The sequence below is a fragment of the Salvelinus alpinus genome, chromosome 10 (genome assembly GCF_045679555.1).
Source record: "Salvelinus alpinus chromosome 10, SLU_Salpinus.1, whole genome shotgun sequence".
Lineage (NCBI taxonomy): Eukaryota > Metazoa > Chordata > Actinopteri > Salmoniformes > Salmonidae > Salvelinus > Salvelinus alpinus.
This window is the reverse complement of record NC_092095.1, coordinates 17,440,578-17,458,199: the sequence shown is the minus strand read 5'-3', so window position 1 is coordinate 17,458,199 and position 17,622 is coordinate 17,440,578. Positions and strand designations below refer to the sequence as shown.

General features: G+C 45.2%; 1 protein-coding gene across 13 annotated transcripts in view; it reads left to right on the top strand.

Moving 5' to 3' along the window:
• The window catches only part of tnikb (TRAF2 and NCK interacting kinase b), a 91,477-nt gene extending 74,747 nt beyond the window's left edge, over positions 1 to 16,730 (top strand). For 11 of the 13 annotated variants that reach the window (XM_071328149.1, XM_071328159.1, XM_071328150.1 and 8 more), the window contains 6 exons: positions 816 to 950; positions 1,122 to 1,222; positions 1,425 to 1,574; positions 2,035 to 2,194; positions 13,570 to 13,709; positions 13,832 to 16,730. In XM_071328149.1, coding sequence (XP_071184250.1) covers positions 816 to 950; positions 1,122 to 1,222; positions 1,425 to 1,574; positions 2,035 to 2,194; positions 13,570 to 13,709; positions 13,832 to 13,915 — 770 coding nt within the window. In that variant the 3' untranslated portion in view covers positions 13,916 to 16,730. Of the gene's footprint in view, positions 1 to 815; positions 951 to 1,121; positions 1,223 to 1,424; positions 1,583 to 2,034; positions 2,195 to 13,569; positions 13,710 to 13,831 lie in introns of those variants that run through there. The other 2 variants (XM_071328153.1, XM_071328155.1) reach the window with 2 other exon arrangements.
• The last annotated feature ends 892 nt before the right edge of the window (positions 16,731 to 17,622 follow it).

Sequence of the window (17,622 nt, the reverse complement as noted above, 5' to 3'; positions counted from 1 at the left end):
CCTCTCTCTTCTACTCCCTCCCCCCTCTCTCTTCTACTCCCTCTTCTCCTTTTCCCTCTCTCTTCTACTCCCTCCCCTCTCTTCTCCTTTTCCCTCTCTCTTCTACTCCCTCCCCTCTTTTCTCCTTTCCCCTCTCTTCTACTCCCTTCCCCCTCTCTCTCTCACCTCCTCCCTCTTCTCCTTTCCCCTCTCTCTTCTACTCCCTCCCCCCTCTCTCTCTCTCTCTCCTCCATCTTCTCCTTTCCCCTCTCTTCTACTCCCCCCCTCCCCTCTCTTTCTCTCTCCTCCCTCTTCTCCTTTCCCCTCTCTCTTCTACTCCCTCCCCTCTCTCTCTCCTCCCTCTTCTCCTTTTCCCTCTCTCTTCTACTCCCTCCCCTCTCTTCTCCTTTCCCCTCTCTCTTCTACTCCCTCCCCTCTCTCTTCTCCTTTCCCTTCTCTCTTCTACTCCCTCCCCTCTCTCCTCCCTCTTCTCATTTCCCCTCTCTCTTCTACTCCCTCCCCTCTCTCTCTCTCGTTCCTCCCTCTTTTCCTTTCCCCTCTCTCTTCTACTCCCTCCCCTCTCTTCTCCCTCTTATCCTTTCCCCTCTCTCTTCTACTCCCTCTCTCTCCTCCTCCCTCTTCTTCTTTCCCCTCTCTCTTCTACTCCCTCCCCTCTCTCTTCTCCTCCCTCTCTCTCCTCCTCCCTCTTCTCCTTTCCCCATTCTCTTCCCCCCCCTCTCTTCTCCCCTCTCTCCTCCCTCTCCCCTCTCTCCTCCCCTCCCCCCCTCCCCTCTCTCTCCCCTCTCTCTCCCCTGGCCTCTCTCTCTCTCCTCCAGGGAAGAAGAATAAGTTGCGTGTGTACTACCTGTCCTGGCTGAGGAACAGGATATTACACAATGACCCTGAGGTGGAGAAGAAGCAGGGCTGGGTCACTGTGGGAGAGCTGGAGGGCTGTGTACACTACAAAGTTGGTACGTGTGTGTGTGCGTGCGCGTGTGCGCGTCCGGGAGGTGGTGGAGGCTGGGTGAAGTTTAAACCTGTGTGTTGCATTAGACCATTGAGCTAAAGCCTAGGCATTATCATGGGTTACTAACACAAGTCTCAGTGAGTGATTGACTCTCCTGTGTGTGTGCTATTTCCAGTGAAGTATGAGAGGATCAAGTTTCTGGTCATCGCTCTGAAGAACTCAGTGGAGATCTTTGCCTGGGCACCCAAACCCTACCACAAGTTCATGGCTTTCAAGGTAACACACACACACACACACACACACACACACACACACACTCACACTCACACTCACACACACACCAGTATGATCTCATTTCCTCCACTATCACCTGGGTGATGCCCAGCAGCCATTTTCAAGCAAAATGCTCTCCACACATCAGTGATCACAGTATCTCTTTCTCTATTCCCTGCTGTCTCTCGTTCTGTCTGTCCGTCAGTCGTTCACTGACCTGCAGCACCACCCCCAGCTGGTTGACCTGACGGTGGAGGAGGGTCAGAGGTTAAAGGTTATCTATGGCTCCAGCGTCGGGTTCCATGTCATTGATGTCGACTCTGGCAACCCTTATGACATCTACATTCCCTCCCACGTAAGAGTGTGAGTGTGTGTGTGCGCTCAGAGAAGGAAACCTGAACCAGGTAACATCTGATTTCTCCACTCTGGTGGTGAGCCGTTAGTTCCCCTTTGAACTACGACCTCTTAAATGGTAACCGTACCTACTGTGTGGCAGTTCTGGTTTCAGGGCTCAAATACCATGACGTTTACCATTTATGTTGTTCAAACCATGACAATGCTATTTTGTTTACATTCTGTGTTACCATGGTGATTGTGTGGATGTTGGAGTGGGAGATTCCATTGTTGCAGCAGTTTCTCCTCGCACAGGGGGGTGGGGAGCTGGCCACGAGACAGGGAGGGAGGGAAATAAGAGAAAGAGATTTAGAGAAATATGGGAAAGAAAGAGGTAGAGGAGTTGGGGGGGTCGTGCTCTGTGCCCGCCAGGCTGATGCCACCCCACCCCTCCACTGTGTGGTATCTATCGCCCCCGGCAGATTCAGAGTCAGGTGACGCCCCATGCCATCGTGGTGCTGCCGCGGACCGACGGGATGGAGATGCTGCTGTGTTACGAGGACGAGGGCGTCTACGTCAACACCTACGGACGCATCACTAAAGACGTGGTGCTGCAGTGGGGAGAGATGCCCACGTCTGTTGGTATGTCTCTCACACACTCTCACTGCTCCCCTCACACACTCTCACTTCCCCCCTCACACACTCTCACTGCCCCCCTCACACACACTTCTATGCCTCTCACTGGTTCACATAACTCCTCTTCTCCACCGCTCACATTCTCACACACACTACCCCTCACTACCCCCCACTATCCCTCACCATCCCTCACTACCCCTCACTATCCCTCACTACTCCTCACAACCCCCCCCCAAACTTCTCGATAAAAAAATGAATAAATACAATTCTCTAAATAAGCTTTTATGCACAATTTAAAAAGGTCAAAACACTGCATGTAAAATTAGACCTGGACTAAACCATAAGACCTGGACTAAACCATTAGACCTGGACTAAACCATAAGACCTGGACTAAACCATAAGACCTGGACTAAACCATTAGACCTGGACTAAACCATTAGACCTGGACTAAACCATAAGACCTGGACTAAACCATAAGACCTGGACTAAACCATTAGACCTGGACTAAACCATAAGACCTGGACTAAACCATAAGACCTGGACTAAACCATAAGACCTGGACTAAACCATAAGACCTGGACTAAACCATAAGACCTGGACTAAACCATAAGACCTGGACTAAACCATAAGACCTGGACTAAACCATAAGACCTGGACTAAACCAGACCTGGACTAAACCATAAGACCTGGACTAAACCATAAGACCTGGACTAAACCATTAGACCTGGACTAAACCATAAGACCTGGACTAAACCATAAGACCTGGACTAAACCATAAGACCTGGACTAAACCATTAGACCTGGACTAAACCATAAGACCTGGACTAAACCATAAGACCTGGACTAAACCATAAGACCTGGACTAAACCATTAGACCTGGACTAAACCATTAGACCTGGACTAAACCATTAGACCTGGACTAAACCATTAGACCTGGACTAAACCATAAGACCTGGACTAAACCATAAGACCTGGACTAAACCATAAGACCTGGACTAAACCATAAGACCTGGACTAAACCATTAGACCTGGACTAAACCATAAGACCTGGACTAAACCATAAGACCTGGACTAAACCATAAGACCTGGACTAAACCATAAGACCTGGACTAAACCATAAGACCCACAAATTATTTTATCAAAATAGTTCACCCTGCTTTTTTCTGTCTATGAAAATGCAAATTCATGCACAACAATCATGCACAACCACTAATAATTAACATTTTGTAGCAGGCCTTTTAGAAAATGTAACACAGGTCTCATAAACAATCTCTCAAGCGCAAACCCACGTGATAGTGAGTAGCCAGCTAATCTTTTATATGCTAACAAGGTAGAACAGTTGAACTATTATATATACACCCTCCTGTTGTCACGAACGTCGTAGTGAGGAGACCAATTCGCAGCGTGATGTGAATACATACTTTTTTAATAAATGAATGAACCACTAAACAAACTAACAAAAACAACAAAATGAACGTGAAGCTATAAATAACAGAGTGCTGACAGGCAACAACACATAGACAACTACCCACAAAACCTAAATGGAAAATGGCAACCTAAATAGGATCCCCAATCAGAGACAACGATAAACAGCTGCCTCTGATTGGGAACCAATTCAGGCCACCATAAACCTAGATTCCCTAGACATACAAAATCCCCATAGATAAACAAAAAAACCTAGACAAAACAAACACACCTATACCCACCCTCGTCACACCCTGACCTGATCAAAATAATACAGAAAATATAGAAAACTAAGGTCAGGGCGTGACAGTACCCCCCCCAAAGGTGCGGACTCCGGCCGCAAAACCTGAACCTATAGGGGAGGGTATTGGTGGGCATTTCTCTGCTGTGGCGGCTCTGGTGAGGGACGTAGAGTAGACCCCGCTCCACCTCTGGCTTGGCCCACTTAGGTGGCGCCTCTAGAGCGGGGACCCTCGCCGCCGACCCCGGACTGGGGACCCTCGTAGCGGGCCCCGGACAGGAGGGCGACTCTGGCGGCTCCGGACAGGAGGGCGACTCTGGCGGCTCCGGACAGGAGGGCGACTCTGGCGGCTCCGGACAGGAGGGCGACTCTGGCGGCTCCGGACAGGAGGGCGACTCTGGCGGCTCCGGACAGGAGGGCGTCGCTGGAGGCTCCGGGCTGGAGGCCGTCGCTGGAGGCTCCGGGCTGGAGGCCGTCGCTGGAGGCTCCGGGCTGGAGGCCGTCGCTGGAGGCTCCGGGCTGGAGGCCGTCGCTGGAGGCTCCGGGCTGGAGGCCGTCGCTGGAGGCTTCTTGCCATGGATCATCGCTGGAGGCTTCTTGCCATGGATCATCGCTGGAGGCTTCGTGCCATGGATCATCGCTGGAGGCTTCGTGCCATGGATCATCGCTGGAGGCTTCGTGCCATGGATCACCGCTGGAGGCTTCGTGCCATGGATCACCGCTGGAGGCTTCGTGCCATGGATCACCGCTGGAGGCTTCTTGCCATGGATCACCGCTAGAGGCTTCTTGCCATGGATCATCACTGGAGTGGAGAGACACACAGGAGGCCTGGCTCTGGGAGCAGGCACAGGACTCACCAGGCTGGTGAGGCTGGTTTTTCCAGCAATTGTTTACAGACCGATTATTTCACGTATAATTCACTGTATCACAATTCCAGTGGGTCAGAAGTTTACATACACTAAGTTGACTGTGCCTTTTAAACAGCTTGGAAAATTCCAGAAATGATGTCATAGCTTTAGAAGCTTCTGATAGGCTAGTTGACATCATTTGAGTCAATTGGAGGTGTACCTGTGGATGTATTTCAAGGCCTACCTTCAAACTCAGTGCCTCTTTGCTTGACATCATGGAAAAATCTAAAGAAATCAGCCAAGATCTCAGAAAAAGAACTGTAGACCTCCACAAGTCTGGTTCATCCTTGGGAGCAATTTCCAAATGCCTGAAGGGACCACGTTCATCTGTACAAACAATAGTACGCAAGTATAAACACCATGGGACCGCGCAGCCATCATACCGCTCAGGAAGGAGACGCGTTCTGTCTCCTAGAGATGAATGTACTTTGGTGCGAAAATGGCAAATCAATCCCAGAACAACAGCAAAGGACCTTGTGAAGATGCTGGAGGAAACAGGTACAAAAGTATCTATATACACAGTAAAATTAGTCCTATATCAACATAACCTGAAAGGCCGCTCAGCAAGGAAGAAGCCACTGCTCCAAAACCACCATTAAAAAGCCAGACTACGGTTTGCAACTGAACATGGGGACAAAGATCGTACTTTTTGGAGAAATGTCCTCTGGTCTGATGAAACAAAAATAGAACTGTTTGGCCAATAATGACCATCGTTATGTTTGGAGAAAAAAGGGGGAGGCTTGCAAGCCGAAGAACACCATCCCAACCGTGAAGCACAGGGGGGGTGGCAGCATCATGTTGTGGGGGTGCTTTGCTGCAGGAGGGACTGGTGCACTTCACAAAATAGATGGCATCATGAGGGAGGAAAATTATGTGGATATATCTAAGTCTAGGATATCTCTATCTACCCGTCTCTCTAGGTCTAGGATATATCTATCTGCCCGTCTCTCTAAGTCTAGGATATCTCTATCTACCCGTCTCTCTAGGTCTAGGATATCTCTATCTACCCGTCTCTCTAGGTCTAGGATATCTCTATCTACCCGTCTCTCTAGGTCTAGGATATCTCTATCTGCCCGTCTCTCTAGGTCTAGGATATCTCTATCTGCCCGTCTCTCTAAGTCTAGGATATCTCTATCTACCCGTCTCTCTAAGTCTAGGATATCTCTATCTGCCCGTCTCTCTAGGTCTAGGATATCTCTATCTGCCCGTCTCTCTAGGTCTAGGATATCTCCATCTACCCGTCTCTCTAAGTCTAGGATATCTCTATCTGCCCATCTCTCTAGGTCTAGGATATCTCTATCTACCCGTCTCTCTAAGTCTAGGATATCTCTATCTGCCCGTCTCTCTAAGTCTAGGATATCTCTATCTACCCGTCTCTCTAAGTCTAGGATATCTCTATCTGCCCGTCTCTCTAGGTCTAGGATATCTCTATCTACCTGTCTCTCTAGGTCTAGGATATACAGTGCATTCGGAAAGTAGTCAGACAGCCTTATTCTAAAATGGATTAAATTAATTTTATTTGCCATCAATCTATACACACTATCTCATAATGACAAAGCGAAAATGGGTAATTTTTTGGTTGCAATTTTATTTGAAATAAATAAGTATTCAGACCTTTTGCTATGAGATTCGAAATTGAGCTCAGGTGCATTCTGTTTCCATTGATCATCCTTGAGATGTTTCTACAACTTGATTGGAGTCCACCAGTGGTAAATTCAATTGATTGAACATGATTTGGAAAGGCACACACCTGTCTATACAAGATCCCACAGTTGACAGTGCGTATCAGAGTAAAAACCAAGCCATGAGGTCAAAATAATTGTCCGTAGGCCTCAGATAGGATTGTGTCGAGGCACAGATCTGGGGAAGGGTACCAAAAAATGTCTGCAGCATTGAAGGTCCCCAAGAACACAGTGGCCTCCATCATTCTTAAATAGAAGAAGTTTGGAACCACCTAGACTCTTCCTAGAGCTGGCTGCCCGGCCAAACTGAGCAAGCAGGGGAGAAGGGCCTTGGTCAAGGAAGTGACCAAGAACCTGATAGTCACAACGACAGAGCTTCAGAGTTCCTCTGTGGAGAAAGAGAACCTTCCAGAAGAACAACCATCTCTGCAGCACTCCACCAATCAGGCCTTAATGGTGGCCAGCCGGAAGCCACACCTCAGTAAAAGGCACATGACAGCCCACTTGGAGTTTTCCAAAAGGCACCTAAAGGACTCTGACCATCAGAAACAAGATTCTCTGGTCTGATGAAACCAAGTCTGAATGCAAGCTTCACGTCTGGAGGAAACCTAGCACCATCCCTAAGGTGAAGCATGGTGATAGCAGCAACATGCTGTGGGGATGTTTTTCAGAGGCATGGACTGGGAGACTAGTCAGGATCGAGGGAAAGATGAACAGAGCAAAAACCTGCTCCAGAGCACCCAGGACCTCAAACTGGGGCCAAGGTTCACCTTCCAACAGGACAACAACCCTAAGCCCACAGCCAAGACAATGCAGGAGTGGCTTCAGGACAAATCTCTGAATTTCCTTGAGTGGCCCAACCAGAACCAGGACTTGAACCCGATCAAACATCTCTGGAGAGACCTGAAAATAGCTGTGCAGCGACGCTCCCCATCCAACCTGACAGAGCTTGAGAGGATCTGCAGAGAAGAATGGGAGAAATTCCCAAAATATAAATTACTGAGTAAAAAGGTCTGAATACTTTTGTAAATGTAATCGTTTTTTTATTTTTAATACATTTGCAAAAAAATCGAATAACCTGTTTTTGCTTTGTCATTATGGGGTATTGTGTGTAGATTGAGGGAGGGAAAAAAAACAATTTAATCATTTTTAGAATAAGACTGTAACAACTAAGTGGAAAAAGTCAAGGGGTCTGAATACTTTACGAATGCACTGTCTACCTCTCTCGCTAGAGCTAGGATGTACAGTACCAGTCAAGAGTTTGGACACCAACTCATTCAAGGGTTTTTCTTTATTTTTACTACTTTCTACATTGTAGAATAATAGTGAAGACTCACAACTATGAAATAACACATATGGAATCATGTAGTAACCCAAAAAGTGTTAAACAAATCAAAATGTATTTTATATTTGAGATTCTTCAAATAGCCACCCTTTGCCTTGATGACAGCTTTGGACACTCTTAGCATTGTCTAACCAGCTTCATGAGGAATGCTTTTCCAACAGTCTTGAAGGAGTTCCCACATATGCTGAGCACTTTTTGGCTGCTTTTCCTTCACTCTGCGGTCCAACTCATTCCAAACCATCTCAATTGGGTTGAGGTCAGGTGATTGGGGAGGCCGGGTCATCTGATGCGGCACCATCACTCTCCTTCTTGGTCAAATAGCCCTTACACAGACTGGAGGTATGTTTGGGTCATTGTCCTGCTGAAAAACAAATGATAGTCCCACTAAGCGCAAACCAGATGGGATGGCGTATCGCTGCAGAATACTGTGGTAGCCATGCTGGTTAAGTTTGCCTTAAATAAATCACTGACAGTGCCACCAGCAAAGCAATATCACACCACCACCTCCATGCTTCACAGTGGGAACCAAACATGCAGAGATCATCCATTCACCTACTCTGCGTCTCATAAAGACACGGCGGTTGGAACCAGAAATCTAAAATTTGGACTCATCAGAGCAAAGGACAGATTTCCACCGGTCTAATGTCCATTGCTCGTGTTTCTTGGCCCAAGCAAGTCTCTTTTTATTGGTGTCCTTTAGTAGTGATTTCTTTGCAGCAATTCGACCATGAAGGCCTGATTCACGCAGTCTCCTCTGAACAGTTGATGCTGAGATGTCTGTTACTTGAACTCTGTGAATCATTTATTTGGGCTGCAATCTGAGGTGCAGTTAACTCTAATGAACTTATCCTCTGCAGCAGAGGTAACTCTGGATCTTCCTTTCCTGTGGTGGTCCTCATGAGAGCCAGTTTCATCATAGCGCTTGGTGGTTTTTGCGACTGCACTTGAAGAAACTTTCAAAGTTCTTTACATTTTCCAGATTGACTGACCTTCATGTCTTAAAGTAATGATGGACTGTCGTTTCTCTTTGTTTATTTGAGATGGTCTTGCCATAATTCAGACTTGGTCTTTTACCAAATAGGGCTATCTTCTGTATACCAACCCTACCTTGTCACAACACAACTGATTGGCTCAAACGCAGGAAAGAAATTCCACAAATTAACTTTTAACAAGGCACACCTGTTAATTGAAATGCATTCCAGATGACTACGTCATGAAGCTGGTTGAGAGAATGCCAAGCGTGTGCAAAGCTGTCATCAAGGTAAAGGGTGGCTACTTTGAAGAATCTCATAAAATATATTTTGATTTGTTTAACACTTTTTTGGTTACTACATTTAGTTTAGTTTATTAATTCGACGATTTAAAAAAAACAAGCACACATAAAACTTAAAAGCCATACATGCACATGAATAAAATAATCGAGGATAACACACAATAAAGTCTGGGACTTATTTCCATTGTGGTCCTCTTGAGACAAGATGGCTATACAAGATCGAACACAGTACGGCAGTGAAATAATAAAACAAAAACATAAAAGAAGAACTTCTATCTCATCATTCCAGTTACATCATAGGGGTTATTCATATGTGCACAGAGGACATCAAACATATTTTTACTTTATTTTTAAAGCTGTCCAGAGAGGACATATGATACCATATGGGTTATTTTATAGTGTTGATGCCTTCACTATTATTCTACAATGTAGAAAATAGTAAAAAATTAAGAAAAACCCTTGAATGAGTAGGTGTATCCAAACTTTTGGCTGGTACTGTATCTATCTATCTCTCTGTAGGTCTAGGATATAGCTACCCGTCTCTGTAGGTCTAAGAGACACTATATATACAAAAGTGTGTGGACACACCTTCAAATTAATGGATTCGGCTATTTCAGCCACACCCGGTTGCTGACAGGTGTATAAAGTCGAGCACACAGCCATGCAATCTCCATAGACAAACCTTGGCAGTAGAATGGCCTTACTGAAGAGCTCAGTGACTTTCATCGTAGCACAGACATTGGATGCCACCTTTCCAAGAAGTCAGTTCATCAAATGTCTGCCCTGCTAGAGCTGCCCCGGTCATCTGTAACTGCTGTTATTGTGAAGTGGAAACGTCTATGCGCAACAATGGCTCAGCCCCGAACGTGACTGGCGAGTGCTGAAATAAAAATTGTCTGTCCTCGGTTGCAGCACTCACTACCGAGTTCCAAACAGCTCCTGGAAGCAACGTCAGCACAAGAACTGTTAGTCGAGAGCTTCATGAAATGGGTTTCCATGGCCGAGCATCCACACACAAGCCTAAGATCACCATGCTCAATGCCAAGCGTCGGCTGGAGTGGTGTAAAGCTCGCCGCCATTTGACTCTGGAGCAGTGGAAACATGTTTTCAGGAGTGATAAATCACGCTTCACTACCTTGCAGTCCGACAGACAAATCTGGGTTTGGCGGATGCCAGGAGACGCTACCTGCCCCAATGCATAGTGCCAACTTTAAAGTTTGGTGGAGGAAGAATAATGGTCTGGGGCTGTTTTTCATGGTTCTGGCTAGGCAGTGAAGGGAAATCTTAACACTACAGCATACAATGACATTCTAGACAATTCTGTGCTTCCAACTTTGTGGCAACAGTTTGGGGAAGGCCCTTTCCTGTTTCAGCATGACAATGCCCCGTGCACAAAGCGAGGTCCATATAGAAATGATTTGTTGAGATCGGTGTAGAAAAACTTGTCTGGCGTGCACAGAGCCCTGACCTCAACCCCATCGAACACCTTTGGGATGAATTGGAACGCCGACTGCGAGCCAGGCCTAATCGCCCAACATCAGTGCCGACCTCACTGATGCTCTTGTAGCTGAATGGAAGCAATGTTCCAACATCTAGTGGAAAGTCTTCCCAGAAGAGTGGAGGCTGTTATAGCAGCAAAGGGGGGACCAACTCCATATTAATGCCCATGATTTTGGAATGAGATGTTCAATGAGAAGGTGTCCACATACAGTAAATGACCAAAAGTATGTCTACATGTCTCTATAGGTCTAGGATATACAGTGGCAAGAAAAAGTATGTGAACCCTTGGAATTACCTGGATTTCTGCATACATTGGTCATAAAATTAGATCTGATCTAAGTCACAACAATAGACAAACAGTGTGCTTAAACTAATAATACACAAATTATTGTATTTGTCCTGTCTATATTGATTACAACATTTAAACATTCACAGTGTAGGTTGGAAAAAGTATGGCTTCTCCAAAAGCTAATTGGAGTCAGGAATCAGCTAACCTGCAGTTCAATCAATGAGATGATATTGGTTAGGAGCTGCCTTGCTCTATAAAAAACACACAATTTGAGTTTGCTATTCACAAGAAGCATTGCCTGATGTGAACCATGCCTCGAACAAAAGAGATCTCAGAAGACCTAAGATTAAGAATTGTTGACTTGCATAAAGCTGGAAAGGGTTACAAAAGTATCTCTAAATGCCTTGATGTTTATCAGTCCAAATTGTCTATAAATGGAGAACGTTCACCACTGTTGCTACTCTCCCTAGGAGTGCCAGTCCTGCAAAGATGACTGCAAGAGCACAGCGCAGAACTCTCAATGAGGTTAAGAAGAATCCTAGTGTGTCAGCTAAAGACTTACAGAAATCTCTGGAACATGCTAACATCTCTGTTGACGAGTCTACGATTCGTAAAACACTAAACAAGAATGGTGTTCATGGGAAGACACCACGGAAGAAGCAATTGCTGTCCAACAAAAAACATTTCTGCACATCTGAAGTTTGCAAAAGTGCACCTGGATGTTGGCAAAATATTCTGTGGACAGATAACACTACAGTTGAGTTGTTTGGAAGGAACACACAACACTATGTGGGGAGAAAAAAATCCACAGCACACCAACATCAAAACCTCATCCCAACTGTAAAGTATGGTGATGGAAGCATCATGGTTTGGAGCTGCCACAGGGCCTGGACAGCTTGCTATCATCGACGGAAAAATGAATTCCCAAGTTTATCAAGACATTTTGCAGGAGAATGTTAGGCTATCTGTCCGCCAATTGAAGCTCAACAGAAGTTGGGTGATGCAACAGGACAACGACCCAAAATATAGAAGTAAATCAACAACAGAATGGCTTCAACAGAAGAAAATACGCTTTCTGGAGTGGCCCAGTCAGAGTCCTGACCTCAACCCGATTGAGATGCTGTGGCATGACCTCAAAAGAGCAGTTCACACCAGGCATCCCAAGAATATTGCTGAACTGAAACAGTTTTGTAAAGATGAATGGTCCAAAATTCCTCCTGATCGTTGTGCAGGTCTGATCCACAACTACAGAAAATGTTTGGTTGAGGTTATTGCTGCCAAAGGAGGGTCAACCAGTTATTAAATTCAAGGGTTCACATACTTTTTCCACCCTGCACTGTGAATGTTTACATGGTGTGTTCAATAAAGGCATGAAAACGTATAATTGTTTGTGTGTTATTAGTTTAAGCAGACTGTGTTTGTCTATTGTTGTGACCTAGATGATCAGATCAAATGTTAAGACCAATTTATGCAGAAATCCAGGTGTTTTCAAAGGGTTCACATACTTTTTCTTGCCACTGTATATACCTCTCTCTTTAGGATGGTGACACTTTCTGTTTGTCTTTATGTACATACATCAAATACTTTCAAGTACTTGAGCTGGGCTTGATTAAGTTACCTCTGTGCCATGGAATAGTACCAAAAGTGTACGGTCCAAGCTAAATCAAGCGCCCTCAAGTATTTGGCCCAGGTCTATTAACGACGCCCATCACATCTACCGTAATTACAAAGCTCAGGGCTAGGTTTAGTTAGTGATGGGGAAACCAGTATCCTATTGCTTTAATCCCAGTAGATCTCAAATGGATCTTGATAGATCCCTGTGTCTTTAGATCAGCTCTGCCCTTCTCTGCTTCTCTTTTGTCTCTCCACTCTAAAACCAAGCTTCAGTTTGTCTTGTCTGTCTGACTGTTTTCATTTGGCTCATTCTGTCTCTGTCTGAAACACTGTGGGTTTGTGTTGTGTTTTGAGACTGTACTCAGTCCTAGGAGCTTCTACCCCTGAGTTGATATCGCCTTCCTTTAAAAGGCCTCTCAACCCCGGCCCCAACACACAAATACTATATAAACATATACAGCCCCAAGCCACCATGACCAATACAAACCAGTACATACTAACACACACACATACACAGAGACAGGCCCACACCGACACACACACACTCACTCCAGTCCGTTGGCCAGCCCACTTCCTGAGTACACAGGAGCTGGATGACAGAACTGGGAGGTAAAATCACCCAACTATCCTTATGCTGCTACTGCTGTAACCATCCTCATAGTCATCATGCACAATCCCTGCTACAGTATTACCACCCAGGGGCAGGGTTACCATCCTGTAGAACCACCATACAAGAGTCATCACAGTCAGTAGACTCTCAGATGGCCGTTTCTCCTAGTAGCTCTCTGCGGTTCACTTTGACTATCCCCCCCATAACTCTGGGGATCTCTCCTACTAGCGTTGCCCCCTGGGTCCATATGAAACTGCCCCCTCCCCACCCCCTCTCAGGCTGGATAGCTCAGGTGTTTGAGTTTTTATCTGCCGTTCAGATTTAGAAACAGAAACTGCTGCAATGATTTCCTCCCAGAGGCGTGGCCTAGGGGTGTGATCTATGATTGGGTGACTGGTTTGAGTGAGTGCTCTCCTGTCCAATCCCCTGTCTGTGTGTCCCTGTTCTTCCCCCAGCCTACATCCACTCCAACCAGATCATGGGCTGGGGAGAGAAGGCCATTGAGATCCGCTCCGTGGAGACGGGACACCTCGACGGAGTTTTCATGCACAAGCGAGCTCAGCGACTGAAGTTCCTGTCGGAGAGGAACGACAAGGTGTGTGTAAGCACAAACACATGTATACAAGCTAAGAGCACACACACACAAGCTGCAAGAAATCCTAAAAATATAAGCCAACACACATGCTAACCCTCGTTATGCTGTGTGCTTGTCTGCAGGTGTTTTTCGCCTCTGTGCGTTCCGGCGGCAGCAGCCAAGTCTTCTTCATGACCCTGAACCGGAGCTCTATGATGAACTGGTAACCCTGGCAAACCCTCCTTACTTCTTCCCTCCATACTGTACATACCTAACCAGAGGTCAGGGTGGAGGAATTAAGAGAGAGAACTGAGACAGACGAGTGAACACAGAGCGGCTGGCGGCTCAGCAGAGACGGGAGGAGAGAAACAGTCTCCCATCCAGGCAGACATCTGCAGTAGCAACCTACAACCACAAGAGGAACCAGAGAGAAACAGCAACTCTCCAGATCACGCTCAGACAACACTCTTTCTCTCTGTTGTCTTAGTTTCTCTCGGGCTCCGTCCGAGATGGCCCTCTATTTCCTACATAGTGCAATACTTTTGGTCAGAGTAGGCATTTTGGACGTAGCCGTAGTGTTTATCCCAGGTGTTTTTGTTTTTGGGAGGTAGTGACAGGATGTGCTAGTGTAGTCTCCCTAATGAGGTCAGGGGTCAGCGACCAAGGGTATTGTCATGACCCCTGACCTTTGTGTATATATGGTGGGGGTGAGTGTAGATTCCTGACTGCTGGAGCAGTTTTAAAAAATATCAATATTGTCACCAATGGTCACTCTTGGCATAGATGCCATTCTTGTTCTAGTTCACTTGTGCTCCCCACTTTCTCTGCGAATGTTCTATTTGACAGTCAATCTATTTGCCGTATTTCTATCGTTACACATTTGTAAATGCCACATTCTATGATCTGAAACAGACCTGCTTTCCTATCGGACACTCTTCCACTGAGACAGAACAACAGAGGACAGACAAAAGGAAGACAGTGGATGATGAGAGACCGAAAGCAGTCTGAGTTTGTTTAGTTGATCTTCCTCCTGAATTTCAGCCTGTTTTGGTGGGAGTTTTGGCCTTCCATGGTGACATCACTATTTTTGTAAATTAGTTAGACCAATAAGAAAGAGTTCCAATCCTTTCTGCCAATAGCAGCTAATTTTGTTTCCCCCTTTACCACTCAAACCACTCCCAGACAGTACTAGCAAAATTATTGCTTAAGAAATGTTTCTTTTTTTTACCATTTTAATAGAAAACAATCACAGTAAGGTACTTAATTGTTACCCAGAAATGATTTGATATGTAGATAAAAATGGCTGCATTGGACAGACGTATGGGTTGGTTAATGGTCAAACTTCTTCCTACATGCCACCTCTTTTCTCCAGCTCTTCCCCTGTCTCCTTTGGTTCACCTGGTTCTGTACATGGTGCGTAGTGACACATCTGTCTCTGTTGGTTCACCTGCTTCTGTACATGTGCATAGTGACACCTATACTACTTGTCATCATCAATCCTGACTTCTAAACTAAGGCAATACACAGGTCTAACTGGAGAGATGCGTGGTTGGGACGATTCATTTTCCAAAATGAGACCCACCATGTTAGCGTCAGTCAGGACCTTACACAGGTCGTTTAAATGTACTCAAACTAGCTTTAGACGGCCAGGTAGAATGACCACACTATGAATCTCCACCATTAAGTTGAATCACATGTAGTCTTCTAGGATACAGTGTCTGACTCTGTAACATAAGATCTGCCAAGGTAGTTGGTGAAAGTGGAGGAGGGTGTCTGTGTGTACTGAACCAATGATGATGATTGACTACTGATGTGGCGTTGTATGTAACACAGGGTAATAGGCATGAGCCTACTCCATCCACTAATCGCTTACCTCTTCAGTCGTCATAGATCTGAAAGGACTGGATAAATATGTGTGACCGACCGGTGTATGAACCTGGGTCGGCAGACCTCTTGCTTTTTCCTATCTAGTCCTGTCAGGAGTATTGGTTAGAGAGAACGGGGTTGATTCCAAGAAACCGTAGGAGAAATATGATTAAGCATTTCATTATATCTGGCTGATCATTTAGAAAAAGACAGCCATCATGTTCATACTATAAGGCTTTCTACAGAATAGAGAAGATGGTTTAAGGGATTTCTAAAATGTTTTTATCGTGGTATAATTTGTATTTAAATTTTTTGTAAGTATCAGAGTATGTGTGTGCATATGAGACTTGTCTTCCCTGCTAACAGTACAGGATTAAACTCTGCCACTGTTAAGACCGTCTGTTCGTTGAGTGACTGAGTGTGTGCCTTCATCTCATCTGAATCACTGGGACAATAACCCCGCCCCCAGACTGGTACTCCACTCCACTATGTGATGTTGAAACGTAACTGTCCTTCCTTGTACAGACATGATTACAGAGACGTCCTCTACTGCTTTACTTTACTGTCTGGATGTCTTCTGAAATCTAAAATGCACAGCAGCACCATCACACACTGTTGGCCAAGTAATTCCCTCCCTGCCAACTTTGTCTCCCATCTTGAGCTCCCTAACACACACATTATTCTATCAGAGGTGCCAGTACTCAAGCTGTAGCAAATGAGAAGAGCCTGATCTCTGTACCAGTACCGGTCAGCACCAGCCCACTTCAACCACTGGTCTGAGAGCAGTTCTCCAGTGTTCTGTTCTGGTTGTCTGCATGTAAAAGTGTGGGGAGAGCAGATCAGGACTGACTGCAGTAGGCCTTCTCATAGCTTCTTTAGACTTTTTTTGGCCTCAGCTCACATCACAAATATTTGTTTTTCAATTAGTGAGAACATTGATAAGGGAACACAATGTTAGGATGGTATCTGTACACTGGATCCTAGCGTCCTTACAGTTTAGCAATAAAGAGAACTAACTACTGACTTAATGTTCTGACACCGAGGCACAGAGGGATTACTGATGGTGATTAATGTGGTTCTGGATGCTTTTTGTTTGACTTTTCAATGTAACCTACTGACACACACACTTCATGTTTCCAAATGACAACATGCATTAAAGATGTGCTGTGTGAATGACTCATTTCTCTTAATTAAATTATTGGGTTGTGAGCCTATATTCCCTTTCATCCAGTATGCTATCTTCGGGAAACAAAGGCTTCTTTAGTTCAATGTTGGGCTAACATCCTAACGTTACTTGTAGTAGTCCAAGGACCTTACATGTTCTGTTTAGAGGTGAATTGGCTCTGGCAGCCAAAACAGCCAAATACTCCATCTAAATGTGAATTGATTCTCAATTGCGGTACAGTCCTAGAAACATAAAATACTCTACTTTCACAAATTCTAAAATATACATTTACTGTACACCAGTGGAGGCTGGTGGGAGGAGTTATAGGAGGATGGGCTCATTGTAATGGCTGGAATGGCATAAAAGGAACGGTATCAAACATAGAAACCACGTTTGACTCCATTGGAGATCTCACTTGTTCATTTAAGGAATGGCCTTAAATTAACAAACTCAGCCCACCAGGGGCACCGGGCTATGCAAGACGAACTCAACCAATCACAAAGAAATACAGAATTATAGCCAAATTGGTAAAAGGCTTCATTGGGGGTTAATGCGTGAATTCTGTGATGGCCCTGTATCTACTCATCTTTTTACACCCCCAGTTCCAGCTGTGTGTGTGCGCAATTTGCTGCCTCTGTCGCTACATTTACAATCCTAAAACATAGCTGCCCCCTACATGGAATTCTATGGCTAAGCTTCCAACATTCTAATGTCAATGGCAAAATAAAGGTGATTTTGTAAATAATACTTGTAGCCGACGCCATCAAAGTTGGTTATATTATATATAATTTGAAAGGTAATTTCATGACTTTCAGAACCACTTATCAAACAAAGTTTAAAATGTATCAGGTTTTATTTTTTTTTGTAGCCGTTTATACAGGTCATTTTGATATGTATCCTAGA